Here is an 18,211-nt window from a genome sequence, read left to right as displayed (position 1 = left end):
TGTTGGCTGTCTTCTTTTCATGAACATTTAGTGTCTTTGGCTATGCAGCATCAATGTACATAAACGAAATAAAAATTTTCTGTGTCTAGTTCCATTCTGATTCACTTTTCAGCTTAAATTTGCCACCCACTTGCAAGTAATATTGCCATAGACTCAAAGCATTTGCAAAGAGTTTGGCACTAAGGTTACGGACTAAGACCAACTCATCTTTATATATCTTGCATCTATTGCTGTGTATAGCTCATGTTAGATACGGAATTTGGTATTCATTTTTAAATGTGTTTTTCCCTAACCAAAAATGCTGAGGAATTCTGAGAATAGAACCCAGGAATTAAAGTTTCAATGTATCTATGATTTTACTTGCCACATCTAGGGCATTTTATTTTTATTTATTTATTTATTTTAAATTTTATTTTATTTTTTTTTCTTAACACCTTTATTGGAGTATAATTGCTTTACAATGGTGTGTTAGTTTCTGCTTTATAACACAGTGATTCAGATACACATATACATATGTTCCCATATCTTTTCCCTCTTGCGTCTCCCTCCCTCCCACCCTCCCTATCCCACCCCTCTAGGTGGTCACAAACCACCGACTTGATCTCCCTGTGCTATGCGGCTGCTTCCCAGTAGCTATCTATTTTATGTTTGGTAGTGTATATATGTCCATGCCACTCTCTCACTTTGTCACAGCTTACCCTTCCCCCTCCCCATATCCTCAAGTCCATTCTATAGTAGGTCTGTGTCTTTATTCCCATCTTACCCCTAGGTTCTTCATGACCATTTTTTTCTTAGATTCCATATGTATGAGTTAGCATACAGTATTTGTTTTTCTCTTTCTGACTTACTTCACTCTGTATGACAGACTCTAGGTCCATCCACCTCACTACAAATATCTCAATTTTGTTTCTTTTTATATTCCATTGTATGTATGTGCCACATCGTCTTTATACATTCATCCAGTGATGGACACTTAGGTTGCTTCCATGTCCTGGCTATAGTAAATAGACCTACAACGAACATTTTGGTACATAAAGTTTTGAATTATGGTTTGCTCAGGGTATATGCCCAGTAATGGGATTGCTGGGTCGTATACTAGTTCTATTTTTAGTTTTTTAAGGAACCTCCATACTGTTCTCCATAGTGGCTGTACCAATTCACATTCCCACCAGCAGTGCAAGAGTGGTCCCTTTTCTCCACACCCTCTCCAGCATTTATTGTTTCTAGATTTTTTTAATGGTGGCCATCCTGACCGGTGTGAGATGATATCTCATTGTACTTTTGATTTGCATTTCTCTAATGATTAATGATGTTGAGCATTCTTTCATGTGTTTGTTGCCAATCTGTATATCTTCTTTGGGGAAATGTCTATTTAGGTCTTCTGCCCATTTTTGGATTGGGTTGTTTCCATTTTTGTTATTGAGCTGCATGTGCTGCTTGTAAATGTTGGAGATTAATCCTTTGTCAGTTGCTTTATTTGCAAATGTTTTCTACCATTCTGAGGGCTGTCTTTTGGTCTGGTTTATGATTTCCTTTGCTGTGCAACAGCTTTTAAGTTTAATTAGGTCCCATTTGTTTATGTTTGTTTTTATTTCCATTTCTCTAGGAGTTGGGTCAAAAAGGATCTTGCTGTGATTTATGTCATAGAGTGTTCTGCCTATGTTTTCCTCTAAGAGTTTGACAGTGCATGGCCTTACATTTAGGTCTTTAATCCATTTGAGTTTATTTTTGTGTATGGTGTTAAGGAGTGTTCTAATTTCATACTTTTACATGTACCTGTCCAGTTTTCCAGCACCACTTATTGAAGAGGCTGTCTTTTCTCCACTGTATATTCTTGCTTCCTTTATCAAACATGAGGTGACCATATGTGTGGGGTTTATCTCTGGGCTTTCTATCCTGTTCCATTGATCTATATTTCTGTTTTTGTGCAAGTACCATACTGTCTTGATTACTGTAGCTTTGTAGTATAGTCTGAAGTCAGGGAGCCTGATTCCTCCATCTCAATTTTTCTTTCTCAAGATTGCTTTGGCTACTCGGGGTTATTTGTGTTCTCATACAAATTGTGAAATTCTTTGTTCCAGTTCTGTGAAAAATGCCAGTGGTAGTTTGACTGGGATTGCATTGAATCTGTAGAAGATTGCTTTGGGTAGCATAGTCATTTTCACAATGTTGATCTTCCAAACCAAGAACATGGTATATCTCTCCATCTGTTTGTATCATCTTTAATTTCTTTCATGAGTGTCTTATAGTTTTTCTCAAACAGGTCTTTTGTCTCTTAGGTAGGTTTATTCCTAGATATTTTATTCTTTTTGTTGCAATGGTAAATGGGAGTGTTTTCTTAATTTCACTTTCAGATTTTTCTTCATTAGTGTATAGGATTGCCAGAGATTTCTGTGCATTAATGTTGTATCCTGCTACTTTACCAGATTCATTGATTAGCTCTAGTAGTTTTCTGGTAGCATCTTTAGGATTCTCTATGTATAGTATCATGTCATCTGTAAACAGTGACAAGTTTACTTCTTCTTTTCCCATTTGGATTCCTTTTATTTCTTTTTCTTCTCTGATTGCTGTGGCTAAAACTTCCAAAACTACGTTGAATAATAGTGGTGAGAGTGGGCAACCTTGTCTTGTTCCTGATCTTAGTGTAAATGGTTTCAGTTTTTCACCATTGAGGACGATGTTGCTGTGGGTTTGTCATATATGGCCTTTATTTTGTAGATGAAAGTTCCTTCAATGCCTACTTTCTGCAGTGTTATTTTTTTATCATAAATGGGTGTTGAATTTTATCGAAAGCTTTTTCTGCATCTATTGAGATGATCATATGGTTTTTCTCCTTTAGTTTGTTACTATGGTGTATCACGTTGATTGATTTGCGTATATTGAAGAATCCTTGCATTCCTGGAATAAACCCCACTTGATCATGGTTTCTGTTCCTTTTAATGGATCAGTCCAAGAAGAAGATATAACAATTGTAAATATTTATGAACCCAACATAGGAGCACCTCAGTACATAAGGCAAATACTAACTGACATAAAAGGGGAAATTGACAGTAACACAATCATAGTAGGGGACTTTAACACCCCACTTTCACTAATGGACAGATCATCCAAAATGAAAATACATAAGGAAACACAAGCTTTAAATGATACATTAAACAAGATGGACCTAATTGATATTTATAGGACATTCCATCCAAAAACAACAGAATACACATTTTTCTCAAGTGCTCATGGAACATTCTCCAGGAGAGATCATATCTTGGGTCACAAATCAAGCCTTGTTAAATTTAAGAAAATTGAAGTCCTATCAAGTATCTTTTCCGACGACAACGCTATCAGACTAGATATCAATTACAGGAAAAGATCTGTAAAAAATACAAACACATGGAGGCTAAACAATACACTACTTAATAACCAAGTGATCACTGAAGAAATCAAAGAGGAAATCGCAAAATACCTAGAAACAAATGACAATGGAGACACGACGACCCCAAACCTATGGGATGCAGCAAAAGCAGTTCTAAGAGGGAAGTTTATAGCAATACATCCTACCTTAAGAAACTGGGAACATCTCAAATAAACAACCTAACCTTGCACCTAAAGCAATTAGAGAAAGAAGAACAAAAAACATCCCCAAAGTTAGCAGAAGGAAAGAAATCATAAAGATCAGATCAGAAATAAATGAAAAAGAAATGAAGGAAACGGTAGCAAAGATCAATAAAACTAAAAGCTGGTTTTCTGAGAAGATAAACAAAATTGATAAGACATTAGCCAGACTCATCAAGAAGAAAAAGGAGAAGACTGAAATCAATAGAATTAGAAATGAAAAAGGAGAAGTAACAACTGACACTGCAGAAATAGAAGGGATCATGAGAGATTACTACATGCAACTCTATGCCAATAAAATGGACAACCTGGAAGAAATGGACAAATTCTTAGAAATGCACAACCTGCCGTGACTGAACCAGGAAGAAAGAGAAAATATGAACAGGCCAATCACAAGCACTGAAATTGAAACTGTGATTAAAAATCTTCCAACAAACAAAAGCCCAGGACCAGATGGCTTCACAGGCGAATTCTATTAAACATTTAGAGAAGAGCTAACACCTATCCTTCTCAAACTCTTCCAAAATATAGCAGAGGTAGGAACACTCCCAAACTCATTCTACGAGGCCACCATCACCCTGATACCAAAACCAGACAAAGATGTCACAAAGAAAGAAAACTACAGGCCAATATCCCTGATGAACATAATTACAAAATATTGGGCACTTTAAAAAACATTCCCTCGTTTAACAGTGAAGAGATTAAGACTTGTATATATTTAACTGCCTTGCCTAATCAAAGTCACATAGTATCAAGGCTGTGATCAATCCCTGGTCTGTAGGTCTCCACACCCCATGTTCTTTTTAATTTTATTCCATTGCCTATTATAAGGAGAATAAATATGTTCTGAAATAGAGGGTCCAATATAATAATTAACAGATGCTGAGGTACCTCTGTATATGTGGAGTTTTCTGAGTCATGTGACCTCCGCATTTGCTTTCCTTGCTTGTCAGTCAGATATAAGGGGCAGAGGCAGGCCTCCCAGTAGACATCAGGCACCTTTACTCATGTTCTCTGTGGGATAGAACAAAGGACTCTTTGAGTCCCTTTTTCTATTTCCAGAATAGAGGATAACTTTTTTATTAGTGTTCCTACCAATATTTGAAGCCATAGGCTCATAGGCCATCAGAACTTGAAGGGCAATAATAATAGTAATAATGACAACAGTGACAATGATGATGACAACAAGAACTGCTAACATTCTCTGAGTACCTCTGTGTGCCAGGCACCATTCTCAGCCTTTTAAGTGTATATTTTCCTTTAGTCTTCATCAGTCACATGAAGTAGGGGGTGTTACTATCCCAATTTCACAAAGACAAGGAGACAGAAAGAAGTTAAGCACTTAGGTTATACAGTTATTTAATATTAGAGCTAGGATCCAAATCCAGGAATACTGGTTTCCAAGTCATACTCTTAACCACTGGACTCTACTGCAAATATGCTGTATATGCCTTTTTGTTTTAGATGCGTGACTCAGACCTCAGGGTGGGCAAAGGATTTGTCTAAAGTCATAATGGAAAAGCCTGGACTAGAAGTCTGTACTCTCTACTTTGTCATCTTGTTCTTAGCAGTATTCTTCTTTGAATTTGACTTTCGGTAGCACCCAAGAATCTCCAAATGCTTATTGAATAGTCACTTATTTATTCTTTCAGTTTCTCCGTATGGTCAAGAGAGGACACATACCAGCTTATTGGTTTCCCATGTAGGGAAACTGAGTCTAGAATGGGCTTAACATCCTATCTAGTCTACAGCATGTGCTTTTATGTTTGTTGCCCATTTGCTTGCTCTCCTTCCTTCTGGCTTCAGGATTCAGCTGTGTAGCTGTTTTTACAAAGATTTCTGGACTTTCTAGCCCCATAAGGCATATCCAAATGGTTGGATGTTTCTTAGAAAATGGTAAACTTGAAAGAATCCAGTGCCCAAAGCCAAGTCCCGGTTTTCAGTTGATTCTGGCTTAAAGATCATTTGGGGGCTTTTTTTTTTTTTCACTTAAGGGTTTAGTCTTATTTGAATATTATAATTTGAGTCTGTGAGGAAAAAATTGGCATGGGTCGATAGGGGTCACAATGCTTATAAGCTCCTGAGGACACCTAGAATTCAGAATTCCTTTTCATTAACTGATGACGATGTTAGCTAATATCCCTAGTTCAGTAGCAAATCCTGTAAAGTGTAATTGTGCCCAAACAGCTAAAGAGCAGAAAAAAGAACGATTCATTCTAGTTAATGAATTGCTTTTTCTTTTTTTTTCTTTCCTTTTTTAAGGAGTACTTTAATGGAATAAGAGACAGAAGGACAGATAGAACAGGCGTCTCGATATCGGAACTGTAAAGGACCTCACAGCTTGTCTGCTCCAACATTTTTATGGATAAAGAAACTGAGGCACAGTGACTTTTCCACTGAACTCTCTTGTAATTGCTCTTATCATTTCATGACTCTGAGAGAGGTCTCATCTTAACATAGGAGTGAGAGTAACAAGCATCTCATAATGGCACAACTACACAGAGAATGGAAGAGACCTTATACCTGCAATAATATGGTCAATCCCCAAATTCCAGTTTGGCTTTGAAGGTCTAAAAAGAACATAGTATACCAAATTGGGGTATGTCTGTGTATGTAGTTATAGTTACTGCAAGTAAATAAAATAAAATTGGATTTGAAGTCATCTGCCATGCAGAAGAGGCCTTATAGTGTATTAGTTAAGAAAGAACATGGCTGCTGGACGAAAATTCCTAAATTCAAATCCTGGCTCTATATTTACCCACTGTGTGAACTTAGGTAACCTCTCTGTGCCTCAGTTTCCCCTTCTATAAAATAGGGGTTACTGTAGTTCCTGCTTTATAGCCTTCCTGTGTAGATTAAATGAATTAATACCTATAAAGTACTTAGAAAAGAACCTGGCATCTGGTGAGCATTCAATAACTATTAGTTGTCATTGTTATTCATAAGATTGCTTAAATCAGCCAAAAGGCCTCCTCCATGTGGCTGAGCCATTGTGCATGTTGTTGACTTATTTCCTACTGAAATGCTCCTTGGACATCCTAGGTGGTAGAAGTAGCAAGCCATTTTCCTGATAGATGAACGTGCCCATAATGAACATGCTCAGAAACCCTAGAGCCCAGACCAAATGGCTGGCTTCCAAGAGAGAGAGGCAGGGCAAGCCTCAGTTTGGCTCAAGCACAGTGAGGCCAGTTTAAGTGTGTATTATGGTGAGGTGTCAGTATCTGCCTTCCTATTTCCTTGTCCAACTCTGGCATGAGGCCACCAAGATACCACCTCCACCAGTGTCTCCAAAGTTACTGTTCTCTAAGTTCCATTGTTTTTCTGAGTAAAAAAGATTATGAGAAGTTGGAAATCTATATGCCTGTGCCTGCTCAGTCTGATATCTCCCAGGACTGAGGAGGACCCTAGATCACAAGACTCCATTCTCTCAGGTGACTTTTCTGCTCTCAACTTGTCATTTTTTTCCTTAGGCCAGGAACCATCACTCTGCAAGCCCTTTCAGAAGCTAACAGAAGACTATGGATGGAGGCCATGGATGGGAAAGAACCTGTAAGTTATCCTGGGGAAACATCAGCAACATAATCCAGTATATGAGTCGCTCTAGTGGTAGCAGTGGGTCCAGGATAATTAAATGGTGATAGATCTTTGACACTCAAAATTTTAGAGGTAGAAGGAATTGTTGAGTTGACATTTCTTGTTTAACAAGTTAGGCAACTTGAGTTCCAGAGAGGGTAAAAGACTTCTCTAGGATCACTCTCAGAAAGGCGTCACAATGGGCCTAGAATCCAGGTCTCTCAGCTTCCTGCTCTGGTCTTAGATTATGCAGCCATGCCCACAAAATCTTCTTAAGAAAGAAAATTAAGCCTTTTTGCAGTTTATAATATTAACGTGTTCATATATAAGGATGGAAAATAATTTCCATGGTTGTGAACAAGCATTTATTAAGATTTTATTCAAAATGGTTTTGCTGCCCCTCCCTTACATCCCCAAGTCAGCTTGTTCTCTTTAAGGGCAGGAAATGGCATTGCCATCCTATATCTCAGGATGCACCACTCCATTTAGAATACTGTTACATATGATGACAAGTAATACTTTTAAAGGCTAGTGATTATCATAGAAAGATCAATATGAACAGTCAGAGGTCACTGAAAAGCATTTTCTCTCTTCAGTATCTTCTGCGTAGGTTTCTTCTCATGGCATATGAAATAATATCAGCTTCCTAGTGTTGGAATCCCAAAAGTTTAGATTTGGATCTGGTTCTGCCATTCAATGATTGTGTGACCTTGAGATAGTTATTTACTCTCTGAGACTGTTCTCTTCTCTTAAGTAAAATGGCTTTAATAATTTCTGTTCTACCTACCTCACAGAGTTGATTTGAAAAATCAATTGAAAGCCAGTTTGTCAACCATAATGTACTGTATTAGTTTGAGGTCTTCTGACTGGTCTGAAGTTTGGGTACAAACCTACTGAAATTCAACAGTGTTTGGATACAGTCCAGTCTTCTTGCTTTATGCAAGGCAAAAACTTGCTAAGAGGGGAAATATATTACAGGGCTTTCTTTCTGTGTGTTTTCAGTGCCTTGGAGACTAAAGAGGAGTGCCCAGATGCCAGATTGCATTAATAGCAACCAAGATGGTAGCAGGAGAGAAGTGGTGTTGTGAGGACTGTCATCCAGAAAATAGGCCAGGGCCTTTCTCCCCTTCCTCCCCTCCCAGAAACCTGGAGCTTAACTATTACATGCCTGTGATATTTCTTTAGGAGGATAGTAGGAAGCTCCACAAGGCATTTTATTCTTTTTTTGTTTTTGTTCATATTTCTTTCTTCTTACTTTTTAAAATTGAAGTATAGTTAATTTACAATATTGTAAGGCATTTTACTTTTAATTCCCTCTCCTGAAATTGCTCTCCCTTTAGGGTTTTAAAAATCAAAGGATACAGATGGCTTTTTGTGGAGAATGATGTTAGAACATGGGCCCACTGCATGTGGATCCTTACCAACTTGATTATGAGAGACGTTTCACAAATATCTTTTTTATAGCAGTGGTGAAAAGGGGCTGCCCAAGCACAGAAACCTCTCTCACTGAAATATCCATTGGCATACACACATAGGGAGAAAATTTTCTTTTAAAAGGAGAGCTTGTTAAAGCAAACTATACAGATGGCATATAGAGGACTTATTTCCTGCAGCCTCACATTACTAATGTTGTCACTGCTTTATTAACCCCCCCAATTCACTGTTCTTATACATAGTATGCTTGCCTTTGCTTAAAGTGTCAAAGGAGATCAGGACTTGAAGGAACATCTACTCCAACCCTGATCGTTTTAGAGATATGAATTTTGAAGTCGAGAGAATGAAAAGGACACGCCTAAGTTTCATAATGAGGTAGAGGTAGAGCCAAGATTAGACTTCAAGAGTCAAGGATCTCTTCTTTGGTCTCTCACACAGCTATCACAATGCATACTTCAAGATGTCTCAGAGAAATCTTGGTGAATGCATGGATCTCTTTCAGATGGGCACTTGCCTTTCTACAGGGAAACACCCATTAATGTCTCTGGGTGGGGAGGTTGGTATTAGGAATATTTAAATTTTACCATCAATGCCAGTTACGCAGGTATCCATGAGAAAATCACTTTCTTTCTCTCATGCTCTCTTGCTCCATCAGAAAAATTCTCTAAGCTTTACATAAGTAAATGTCTAAGATGAGTAGGCTAAAACTGCAGTGAACTGTATGAAATCCAGTGTAATCTTCTGGGATTGTTAATCCAGCTGTTCCCAGGGCCCTAGGCAAAGATGATTCTATTTAGCCCACTTTCTTTCTTGTTAAAGCCTTAAAGTCACTAATGGTTTTGATGGCTTATTTGGGGAAAGATATTTAGTATTTGCTGTACTTACCTATAGTGATTCACAATAACCATTGCTCTTTCTCTCTCTTTTTTTGTAGATCTATCACAGCCCTATAACGAAACAGGAAGAAAGTGAGTCAAATTTCTGATCTACTGATATTATGAACTGTTAGCTGTCCTAATCACAGTAAATGTTATCATCAATGATATGTAATATTGATGCAAGTGTATTTGTGGATACCTCTGTATGGAATGAAATTCAGGCCTATTTTTTTTAAAAGGTGTTTATTGATTGAATTAAGGAAGTAACTTTATCTTAGCTTATGGGTGGGATAGTAGTAGTAATATAAAGAAACACATTATATCCTTCTTTTTCTAGACACATGATAGAAATTGTGTGCATTTCCAGCCTCACATTTCACATTTGATGTAGCTCATGCCTAAAGCAGACATAATGCAGAGGGTCAAGTAAAAGAATTTTGTGTTATAAGAGTAAAATCTCTGACCACCCTCTCCCCTGAATGAGGAATCTTTCCACCTAAGGCTGATTGAAGAAGAGCAACCAAACCCCTAGTTCTCTCACTGCAGTCTCTTAGCAAGATCATTGAATGCTTGATAGGTGAGGCTTATTACAGCAGAATCTAACTCTGCTTTTTTTGCTTGAAACAGTGGAGCTGAACGAAGTGGGGTTCAAGTTTGTTAGGAAGTGCATCAATGTCATTGAAACCAAAGGTAAGATATGAACCATAGCCTTAGCAGTGTTTGAATCTGGTCATTCTTTTTTTTAAAACATAGTTTTATTATTTATTTATTTAAGTTATATTGACGTACAGTTGATGTACAATATTATATGTTACAGGTATACAACATAGTGATTCACAATTTTTAAAGGTTATACTCCATTTATAGCTATTATAAAATATTGGCTATATTCCCTGTGTTGTACAACATATTCTTATAGCTTATTTATTTTACACATAATAGTTTGTACCTCTTAATTCCCATCCCTATTTCGCCCCTCCCCTCCCCCCAACCCCACTGGTAACCACTAGTTTGTTCTCTATATCTGTGAGTCTGTTTCTTTTTTGTTATGTTCACTAGTTTTATTTTATCTTTTAGATTCTACCTGTAAGTGATATTATACAGTATTTGTCTTTGTCTGATTTATTTCACTTAGCATAATACCCTCCAGGTCCATCCACGTTGCTGCAAATGGCAAAATCTGATCATTCTGAATTTTTCCTGGGCAATTTTTCTAAAGGAACAATGATATCATCTATTAGTCAGGACCCGTTTTAGGAAAGGAGACTGTTTATAAACCTTGAGTACTAGACACAATGTTTAAAATTTCCTCAAATTTCAAATCAGTGGTATTTAACCATGTTTGGATAATTTGTGGTTTCCTGCCTTTAAAGATAAAGAGCTTCAAATGGCTTATAAAATATTCTCAAATACTATCTGGCACTCTTCAAATAGTGTTATGATAGTTCCATCCTAAATAAACAAGAGTTCAATTTCTGCCACAACACATATTGATTTAAAATTTTGGGGGGGCAAAGTTAAATTCAGGCAAATGTGGCATCAGCATTCTTCCAGGTTGACGATACTCTCTTGTTTCTCTCTGAGAATATTTTGAATGTAGGCAAGTGTAGTTTATGAGCCAGGCCTCTTTTTAAGTTGCTTCAATCTTTCTCCATGCAAAAAATGGCTGTTTGCTTCATATCTGCCACACTCTAGGCCTCTCTTACTTCATACCACTGCTCAGGGGCAATTTGAAGGTTCATATTTCCTCCTTTATCAACTAAACCCTAGTTCCTTGACAAGATGGTAACACCATTCTCAGCCATCTGCTGCTACTCACCTGAGCATTTTCTTCTATTTACTATAGAGTGTGTTCTTTTCTGTTAATAAGGGCTTGGTACAATCCAAATGAAAGTATGAAAAGAATAATTTGCAGAGATGTTTCAGGACTGTTCCCCTATTGCAGGGGAGGGCTGGAGAGATTGGAGAGAGTAGGGAGACCCTTTCCTGTTTGAACTGACTCCATTGTGTAAGTACCTACTTTCTCTACCCTGAGGGAGATGAAAGCTCTAGCTATGTAAATAAAACTGACTTGGTTTTCTTTCCCTAGGGATCAAGACAGAGGGATTGTACCGTACCGTGGGCAGCAATATTCAGGTTCAGAAGTTGCTGAATGCCTTTTTTGGTAACAATTTTTATTTCATAATTCTTTTGGGGAGTTGTCTGTGTATTAGGAAGAAATATGGCTATAAGAGAAAGGAGACATTGCTAAAGAAGGTTGTAGAATATATTTTTTAAAATATTTTCAAACATACAAAAATGTACATTTATTTGCCTATCCTGAGCCAGAGACCATCTTGCCTTGAAACATCTTATTCACTCCTCAAACCCTTTGCAATCTGGATTCTACCCTAACCTCTCCATCAGAACTATTCTGGCCAGGCTTAGAAGGCACCTTCTTGTGAAATCCAGTGGACTCTTTTCAGTCTCTATTTTGCTTGATATCCTTGTTGACCACTCTCTCTTTTTCTAAACTTTCTCCCTACATGACTTCTGTGACTCAATGGTCTCTTGATTCTTCTAACATCTTGTATTATTCCTTTCAAGTGACTCTTGTCAGGTCCTTTTTCTTACCTTTTAAATCTTGTCTGAGTATTTCCCAGCATGCTATCTTTGCCCCTCTTCATTTCTTCCTCTACATGTTTTCTTAATGATTGATTTTTTTCCTGGCTATGGATCACATTTTTCTTTTATACATATGTCTAGTAATTTTTGTTGGACACTGGACATCGTGACTTGAGTGTTTCAATTTTGTTGACTTCTTTTTAAGAGTGTTGAATGTTGTATTGCAGGCAGTTATTTGTGGAGCAGCTTTATCCATTTGAGGATTATTTTTAAGCTTGTTAGGATAGATATAAAGTATCCTTTCCTAGCTAGTTTAGCCTTACATCTAAGGTCTGACTTCTTTTGTCTCTTCATTCTTAGTTATTGGAACTTAAACATTTGCCAGCTTTGTGTGAGTTCTGGGTATTCTTCAGCTTAAAGCTTCTTGGTATTTCTTTGCCTAGACTAATGGATTTCCATCCTAGGCACTAGGATTTATATTCAATAACAGACTCAAGGGGACCCATAGCTAAGGGTTTTTCAGTTCTTTTTTTACATAGCTCCCTCCTCTCTGGTACTCTGCCCTGCAGATTCTAGTTTCCTCAGCCTCTCTGAACTCTGAACTTTGATCTTTGTCTCTTCAACTGAGCAAGACTTGCATGCTCAGCTTGAGCTCTCACTCCCCATGCTACCATCCAGAAAGTGTTTTCAGGCAGCAAGCTATGGCGATAGTAGGGCTTATTCTTGTTTTTTCCCCTCTTTCAGAGTCATAGTCTTATACTGTATGTTGTTCAATGACTACAAACAGCTATTTCATATATTTTGTCCTGTGTTCTAATTGTTATAACAGGAGGGAAGTCTGGTCCTAGTTACTCCAACATGGCCAGGAGTGGAAGTTCCCCTTTGTGGTTTTTACTAGCACCTCTTTGCTTTCAGCACTCAAAAATCACTAGTCCAGACATCATCTCATGAGTTCTAAAATCATGGATTCAGTTTCCCACTGGACCTGTGCTTCTCAAACATACTTAGGTCATGGCACACATTGGAATGATCATATCTGTGTAGCACACTCTGATAAGTGGACAAAACTGATCATGGCTGAGGCAGTAAGCTCCAAAGGCTGAGGAAGTCAGTATTGGAATTTTTGCAGAAGATCTCTGTACATAGATGTTCCACAGGTACCTATGTTTTACATGTCCAAAACTAAACTCATTGTTTATCTCTTCCTGAAAACCTGTTCTTCTTCCTTTTGTGAATGATGGTGAACTATCTGGTAAGCTCAGTTCTCATAAAGTGTCAGAGAACAAATTGAGTGTGGAAAGCTGCAGTTTGGATAAAGCATATATTTTTGGTCTTTTCTGTGGTGCATACCTTACCTTCCACAAACCTGCAGGCCTGACATCCTAATCTATTAACACTTGAGGGTGCTGCAGCATCGAGTAAGAACAGTTATGGAGATTTTGCATTGTGGATTACATCATTGGTACCTCAATATCTGTTTCTATTTATCATTTTACACTGTTGGCTTTTAAAAGTTTAAGCTGTGTTATTCCTGGCCAATTTACATTGCATTTTATAAGCTAAAGGACACTTTTCATATGTAAAACAGTTAACAGCATGGCCCAGGATATTTAGTCTCTAAACAATTATTGAACTATTTAGAATTCTGTTTCCAGTATCACTACATTCTTCTACCTGATGTATAATAAGCTAAAAGAACCGCCATGCTGGGCATTCTACTGATTCTGTTACAGGCTTCAATAGGACTGAAATGGTTCATTCAAATCACACATGCCAGTACAATTCAGTTAAAGTATCATGGAAAGTGGCTGGGCTGGTGTAGTGCATGTGTTCAACATCAGTCGCCAAATATCAGTACTCATAAGAATATCTGAAAAATAGACAATAGTCTATTACATTCAGAATATTTATATTCTGAATAAAAATATTTATAAGTATTTTATAAAAACAGTGTTAATTTACTTATGTATGCATAAAACTGGTAAACCCTGATCCCTGTCCCAGATCTAATAAGTCCTAAATCTGGTGATGATCCTCATTCATTTATTTATTCATTAGCAAATATTTGAGTATCTACAAAGGGCTAGACATTACGCTCAGGGCTATAGATTAAACACTGAACACACCACTTGTATTTCCTACCTTTGTGGGACTTACATTCTATGGAGAAGACTGTCTGTCAGCTAGCGTATAATCTATAAATATGTAAAGAGACCTCCCTTCTAAGCTTCTTTCGTGTTATGTCTTCTGGAGATTCTCACTGAGATACTCAAAATTGCCCTGCTTCTTTTGACCTATCCTGATCTTTTCCCATACCACTACGAATTGGCTGCCTTGGCTTCATGTAGGCTCACCATGATTTATCCAGGAGAAAGAGCATTCATTTCCTTTTGCCAGCATGATATCTTTTCCTTACTTCTTTCCTTAGGTCTCATGCTCTTTGCTAGTCAAAAAGACACTTCCAGCCACTTTTTTAACCCAAACAATCTGCGGACTGCAGACTACTTTCTCTATGGCATCTCCTATAACACTTGACTGTGGACTTTCTTCTGTTGTTTACTAGAGCCTTCCATACTTCCCCTACCTGAAAATCTGTCTTTTTGGAAAATATAATATAACACTAAGTCAAAGGGGATATATCCACAATTAATAATTATTTTTCAATCAGTCTGTTGGTTGGTTAGTCACAGTTCTCCCCTACCCTAGATTGTTGCATGATGCCCTATGTTAATAGATCCTACCAACTGTGAGGAATAGTCTTCACTTGTGCTGGATCCATCAAAAAATACCTTGGTCGCAGAGAAACTAATTTGATTACCTCAGAGGCAGTTTGGTACCACATCTAAGAGTTCTGCTTCTTCACCCTTTACCAAGTCATAGGCATTTCATTAATGATAATGCCTACTGTTATCATTGTAATCTTGATAATCATAATTATGCTCATGATAATGCCAGTGTACCTAGCACATTGTGGTAACTCAGTAACTGTTCCTTCAATGGAACTCTGAGATCATGTTGTGCTTCAGAGACTAAGTGTTTTACAATGACTGGAGCAGAGGGTTGAGATGGGGCATGGAGAGCAAAGAGACTGGATATATTAACAGAAGTCCTTGATGAAGTTGAACCTGGCTAGGAAACCATACACAGAAAAGCATTGTTCCTACAATACTATTACCATGACAGAGGCCTACTGAGCCAAACAGAGGAGAAGTTGGCATGGTGAGTGAAATAACTAATCACTAAGATGTTATTTAGTTATTTAAATTTCTCCTTTCACATTCATGCTATTAGAAGAAAATACATTTTATTTTCAGAAACCAGTGTAATATCACCTAATATAATCATATGTAGAGAGTTAAATAGAGTAGAAGCGTGCACACATGGATGATAGTAGACATTTTTTATTGCCATACTTAATGCAAAGTATTCAGCACCTGAAAACTTAACTTTAGTATTAAACTCATGTATATTTAGACAAAAAGATAATAAGTATATATTAAACAGAAGCAACTTCAAATTATATGAGCTCTTTGGCTGAAGGAGAAAGAAGTTCATTAGAAAATAAAACAAAAGCATGTTACACTCCACTTCAGTAGTCCCAGAACTTGAACTCTATGCATTAATCTTTAAAGCAATTCTATATGCTAATAATTTTTATTATACTCTAGAATAGTGGGGATCTTTAACTTTCAATACATATCAAAATGCTTTTATTCCTAAGTCCAGATCTGTGTGTGTACATATATTTTAAAAATTCATGTAGGTTCTATACATTAATCATGACTATACTTACTAACCTAGATACTTTGATTATTCTCAGATTATGCTTGCTTTGAACCAGTACTGCTGGAGGCCAAAAGAATTTACCATCTATATGTAATGTTGTCCTTTAAAAATTATTTCTTATTTTTCTTTAGTTTTGAAGCTGACTTCAAAAACTTTTAGAAATAAAGTTTGTAGACTGAATATTTTTTCTATTGTTTTCTCAAGATCTGAATATTTGAGGTCAAATTCATCTTTAGATCCCAACGAACATATTGCCCTTTCTTAGCATTTCTGTCAATATATGAAAGGTGGGATAAGAATTTTTGTTTCAGGGGTATTTTAATGTACAGAAAATAAATTAAAGCTGACATATGAATCTGGCAACCCCCTCACCCAACTTGCTCCATGCTGCTGGGTTTCTGATATATGGACAGTCTTTCAGCTATCTCACCATGAGTAAGGAACCAGGGGATGGTTCACATTAGTGTCCTATTGCTGCTGTAACAAATTGCCACAAACATAGTGGCTTAAAACAACACAAATTTGTTCTCTTACAGTTTAAGAGATCAGAGGTCTAAAATCAGTCTTATGGAGCTAAAACAAGATATTGGCAGGGTTGGATTCCATCTGGAGGCTCTGGAAGATAATCTGTTTCCTTGCCTTTTCCAGCTTCTAGAGGATGCACATTTTCCTTGTCTCCTATGTGCTAAGCATTGTATTAGGTGGTCAGTACACAGCAGAGAACAAGGCAGACAAAAATTCCTTTCCTCGCAGAGCTTAGAGCCTTGCAGCAGCTTTAGTTCATGGACATAGTCATACATTTTCCTCTCAGAGTAACCTCTGGAATATCCCAGATACAGGGTCCTGTTGATGTCTGCTGGCAGCACAAGGACATAAAACAGTATGAAAGAGAAATCACAGTATTCCCCTTGGAATAAAATAGCCTGTTTCTTGAACCAAGATCTTTCATATATTTCTACGATGCATGTAAGGAAAATATATTAACTTAAGGATAATGTAAAACTATTCCTTTTCCTGATGTGGAGTATATACCTCATTTCCTCTGTCTAAACTCCATTTTTTTTCATTTTCTTACAGGTCTTATTGTCTTCTGCCTCCTTCTGTCTTGACTTATCAACACTTTTCTCCTTTTCTTTCTTTCTTTTTTTTTTTTTTTTTTTTTTTTTTTTTTGCGGTAAGCGGGCCTCTCACTGTTGTGGCCTCTCCCGTTGTGGAGCACAGGCTCCGGACGCGCAGGCTCAGCGACCATGGCTCACGGGACCAGCCGCTCCGCGGCATGTGGGATTTTCCCAGACGGGGGCACGAACCCATTTCCCCTGCATCGGCAGGCAGACTCTCAACCACTGCACCACCAGGGAAACCCTCCTTTTCTTTAGACCAGTCTTACAATTCTCTCCATCTCATTCATTGATTCACCCAGTGTTTATTGAGTGCCTAGTATGTGATAGACACTGGTGTTTATGGCTACTGTTTATCTATCTTTATTTGTTCTTTTATCCCATTCTTCCCATATCCCTTGCATTCTATTCTTTTCTTTTTTAAGCAATGCTTTTATTTTTTTTAATTTTTATTTTATTTTTTATACAGCACATTCTTATTAGTTATCTATTTTATACATATTAGTGTATATATGTCAATCCCAATCTCCCAATTCATCCCAACACCACCACACCCTTGCTGCTTTCCTCCTTTGGTGTCCATATGTTTGTTCTCTACATCTGTCTCTCTATTTCTGCCCTGCAGACTGGTTCATCTGTACCATTTTTCTAGGTTCCACATATATGTGTTAATATACGATATTTGTTTTTCTCTTTCTGACTTACTTCACTCTGTATGACACTCTCTAGATCCATCCACATCTCTGCAAATGACCCAATTTCATTCCTTTTTATGGCTGAGTAATATTCCACTGTATATATGGACCACATCTTCTTTATCCATTCGTCTGTTGATGGGCATTTAGGTTGCTTCCATGACCTGGCTATTGTAAATAGTGCTGCAATGAACATTGGGGTGCATGTGTCTTTTTGAATTATGTTTTTCTCTGGGTATATGCCAGTAGTGGGATTGCTGGGTCATATGGTAGTTCTATGTTTAGTTTTTTAAGGAAGCTCCATACTGTTCTCCATAGTGGCTGTATCAATTTACATTCCCACCAACAGTGCAAGAGGGTTCACTTTTCTCCCTTGCTTTCTATTCTAATGTACTATGACTATTGATTCGCTTCCATAAAATCTCTCCCATTAGCTCATATTGGAAACGCTTCCAGATACAAGTAGCAAAATAATCAGAAATGAAAGATTAGTCTTCCCTAGATCAAACCTAGTTAT

The 18,211-nt window shown here is 37.4% G+C and overlaps 1 protein-coding gene across 1 annotated transcript in view; it reads left to right on the top strand.

Annotated features, from left to right (window-relative positions):
• Positions 1-18,211, top strand: part of OPHN1 (oligophrenin 1) — a 606,300-nt gene that overhangs the window by 368,816 nt on the left and 219,273 nt on the right. The window contains exons 12-15 of the mRNA XM_029240840.1: positions 7,077-7,155; positions 9,548-9,581; positions 10,119-10,181; positions 11,581-11,655. Coding sequence (XP_029096673.1) covers positions 7,077-7,155; positions 9,548-9,581; positions 10,119-10,181; positions 11,581-11,655 — 251 coding nt within the window. The remainder of the gene's footprint in view (positions 1-7,076; positions 7,156-9,547; positions 9,582-10,118; positions 10,182-11,580; positions 11,656-18,211) is intronic.

Source organism: Monodon monoceros, unplaced genomic scaffold (assembly GCF_005190385.1).
Source record: "Monodon monoceros isolate NGI ecotype Baffin Bay Population unplaced genomic scaffold, NGI_Narwhal_1 Super_Scaffold_22, whole genome shotgun sequence".
NCBI classification, from domain to species: Eukaryota; Metazoa; Chordata; class Mammalia; order Artiodactyla; family Monodontidae; genus Monodon; species Monodon monoceros.
This window is presented reverse-complemented; position numbering and strand designations above follow the sequence as displayed.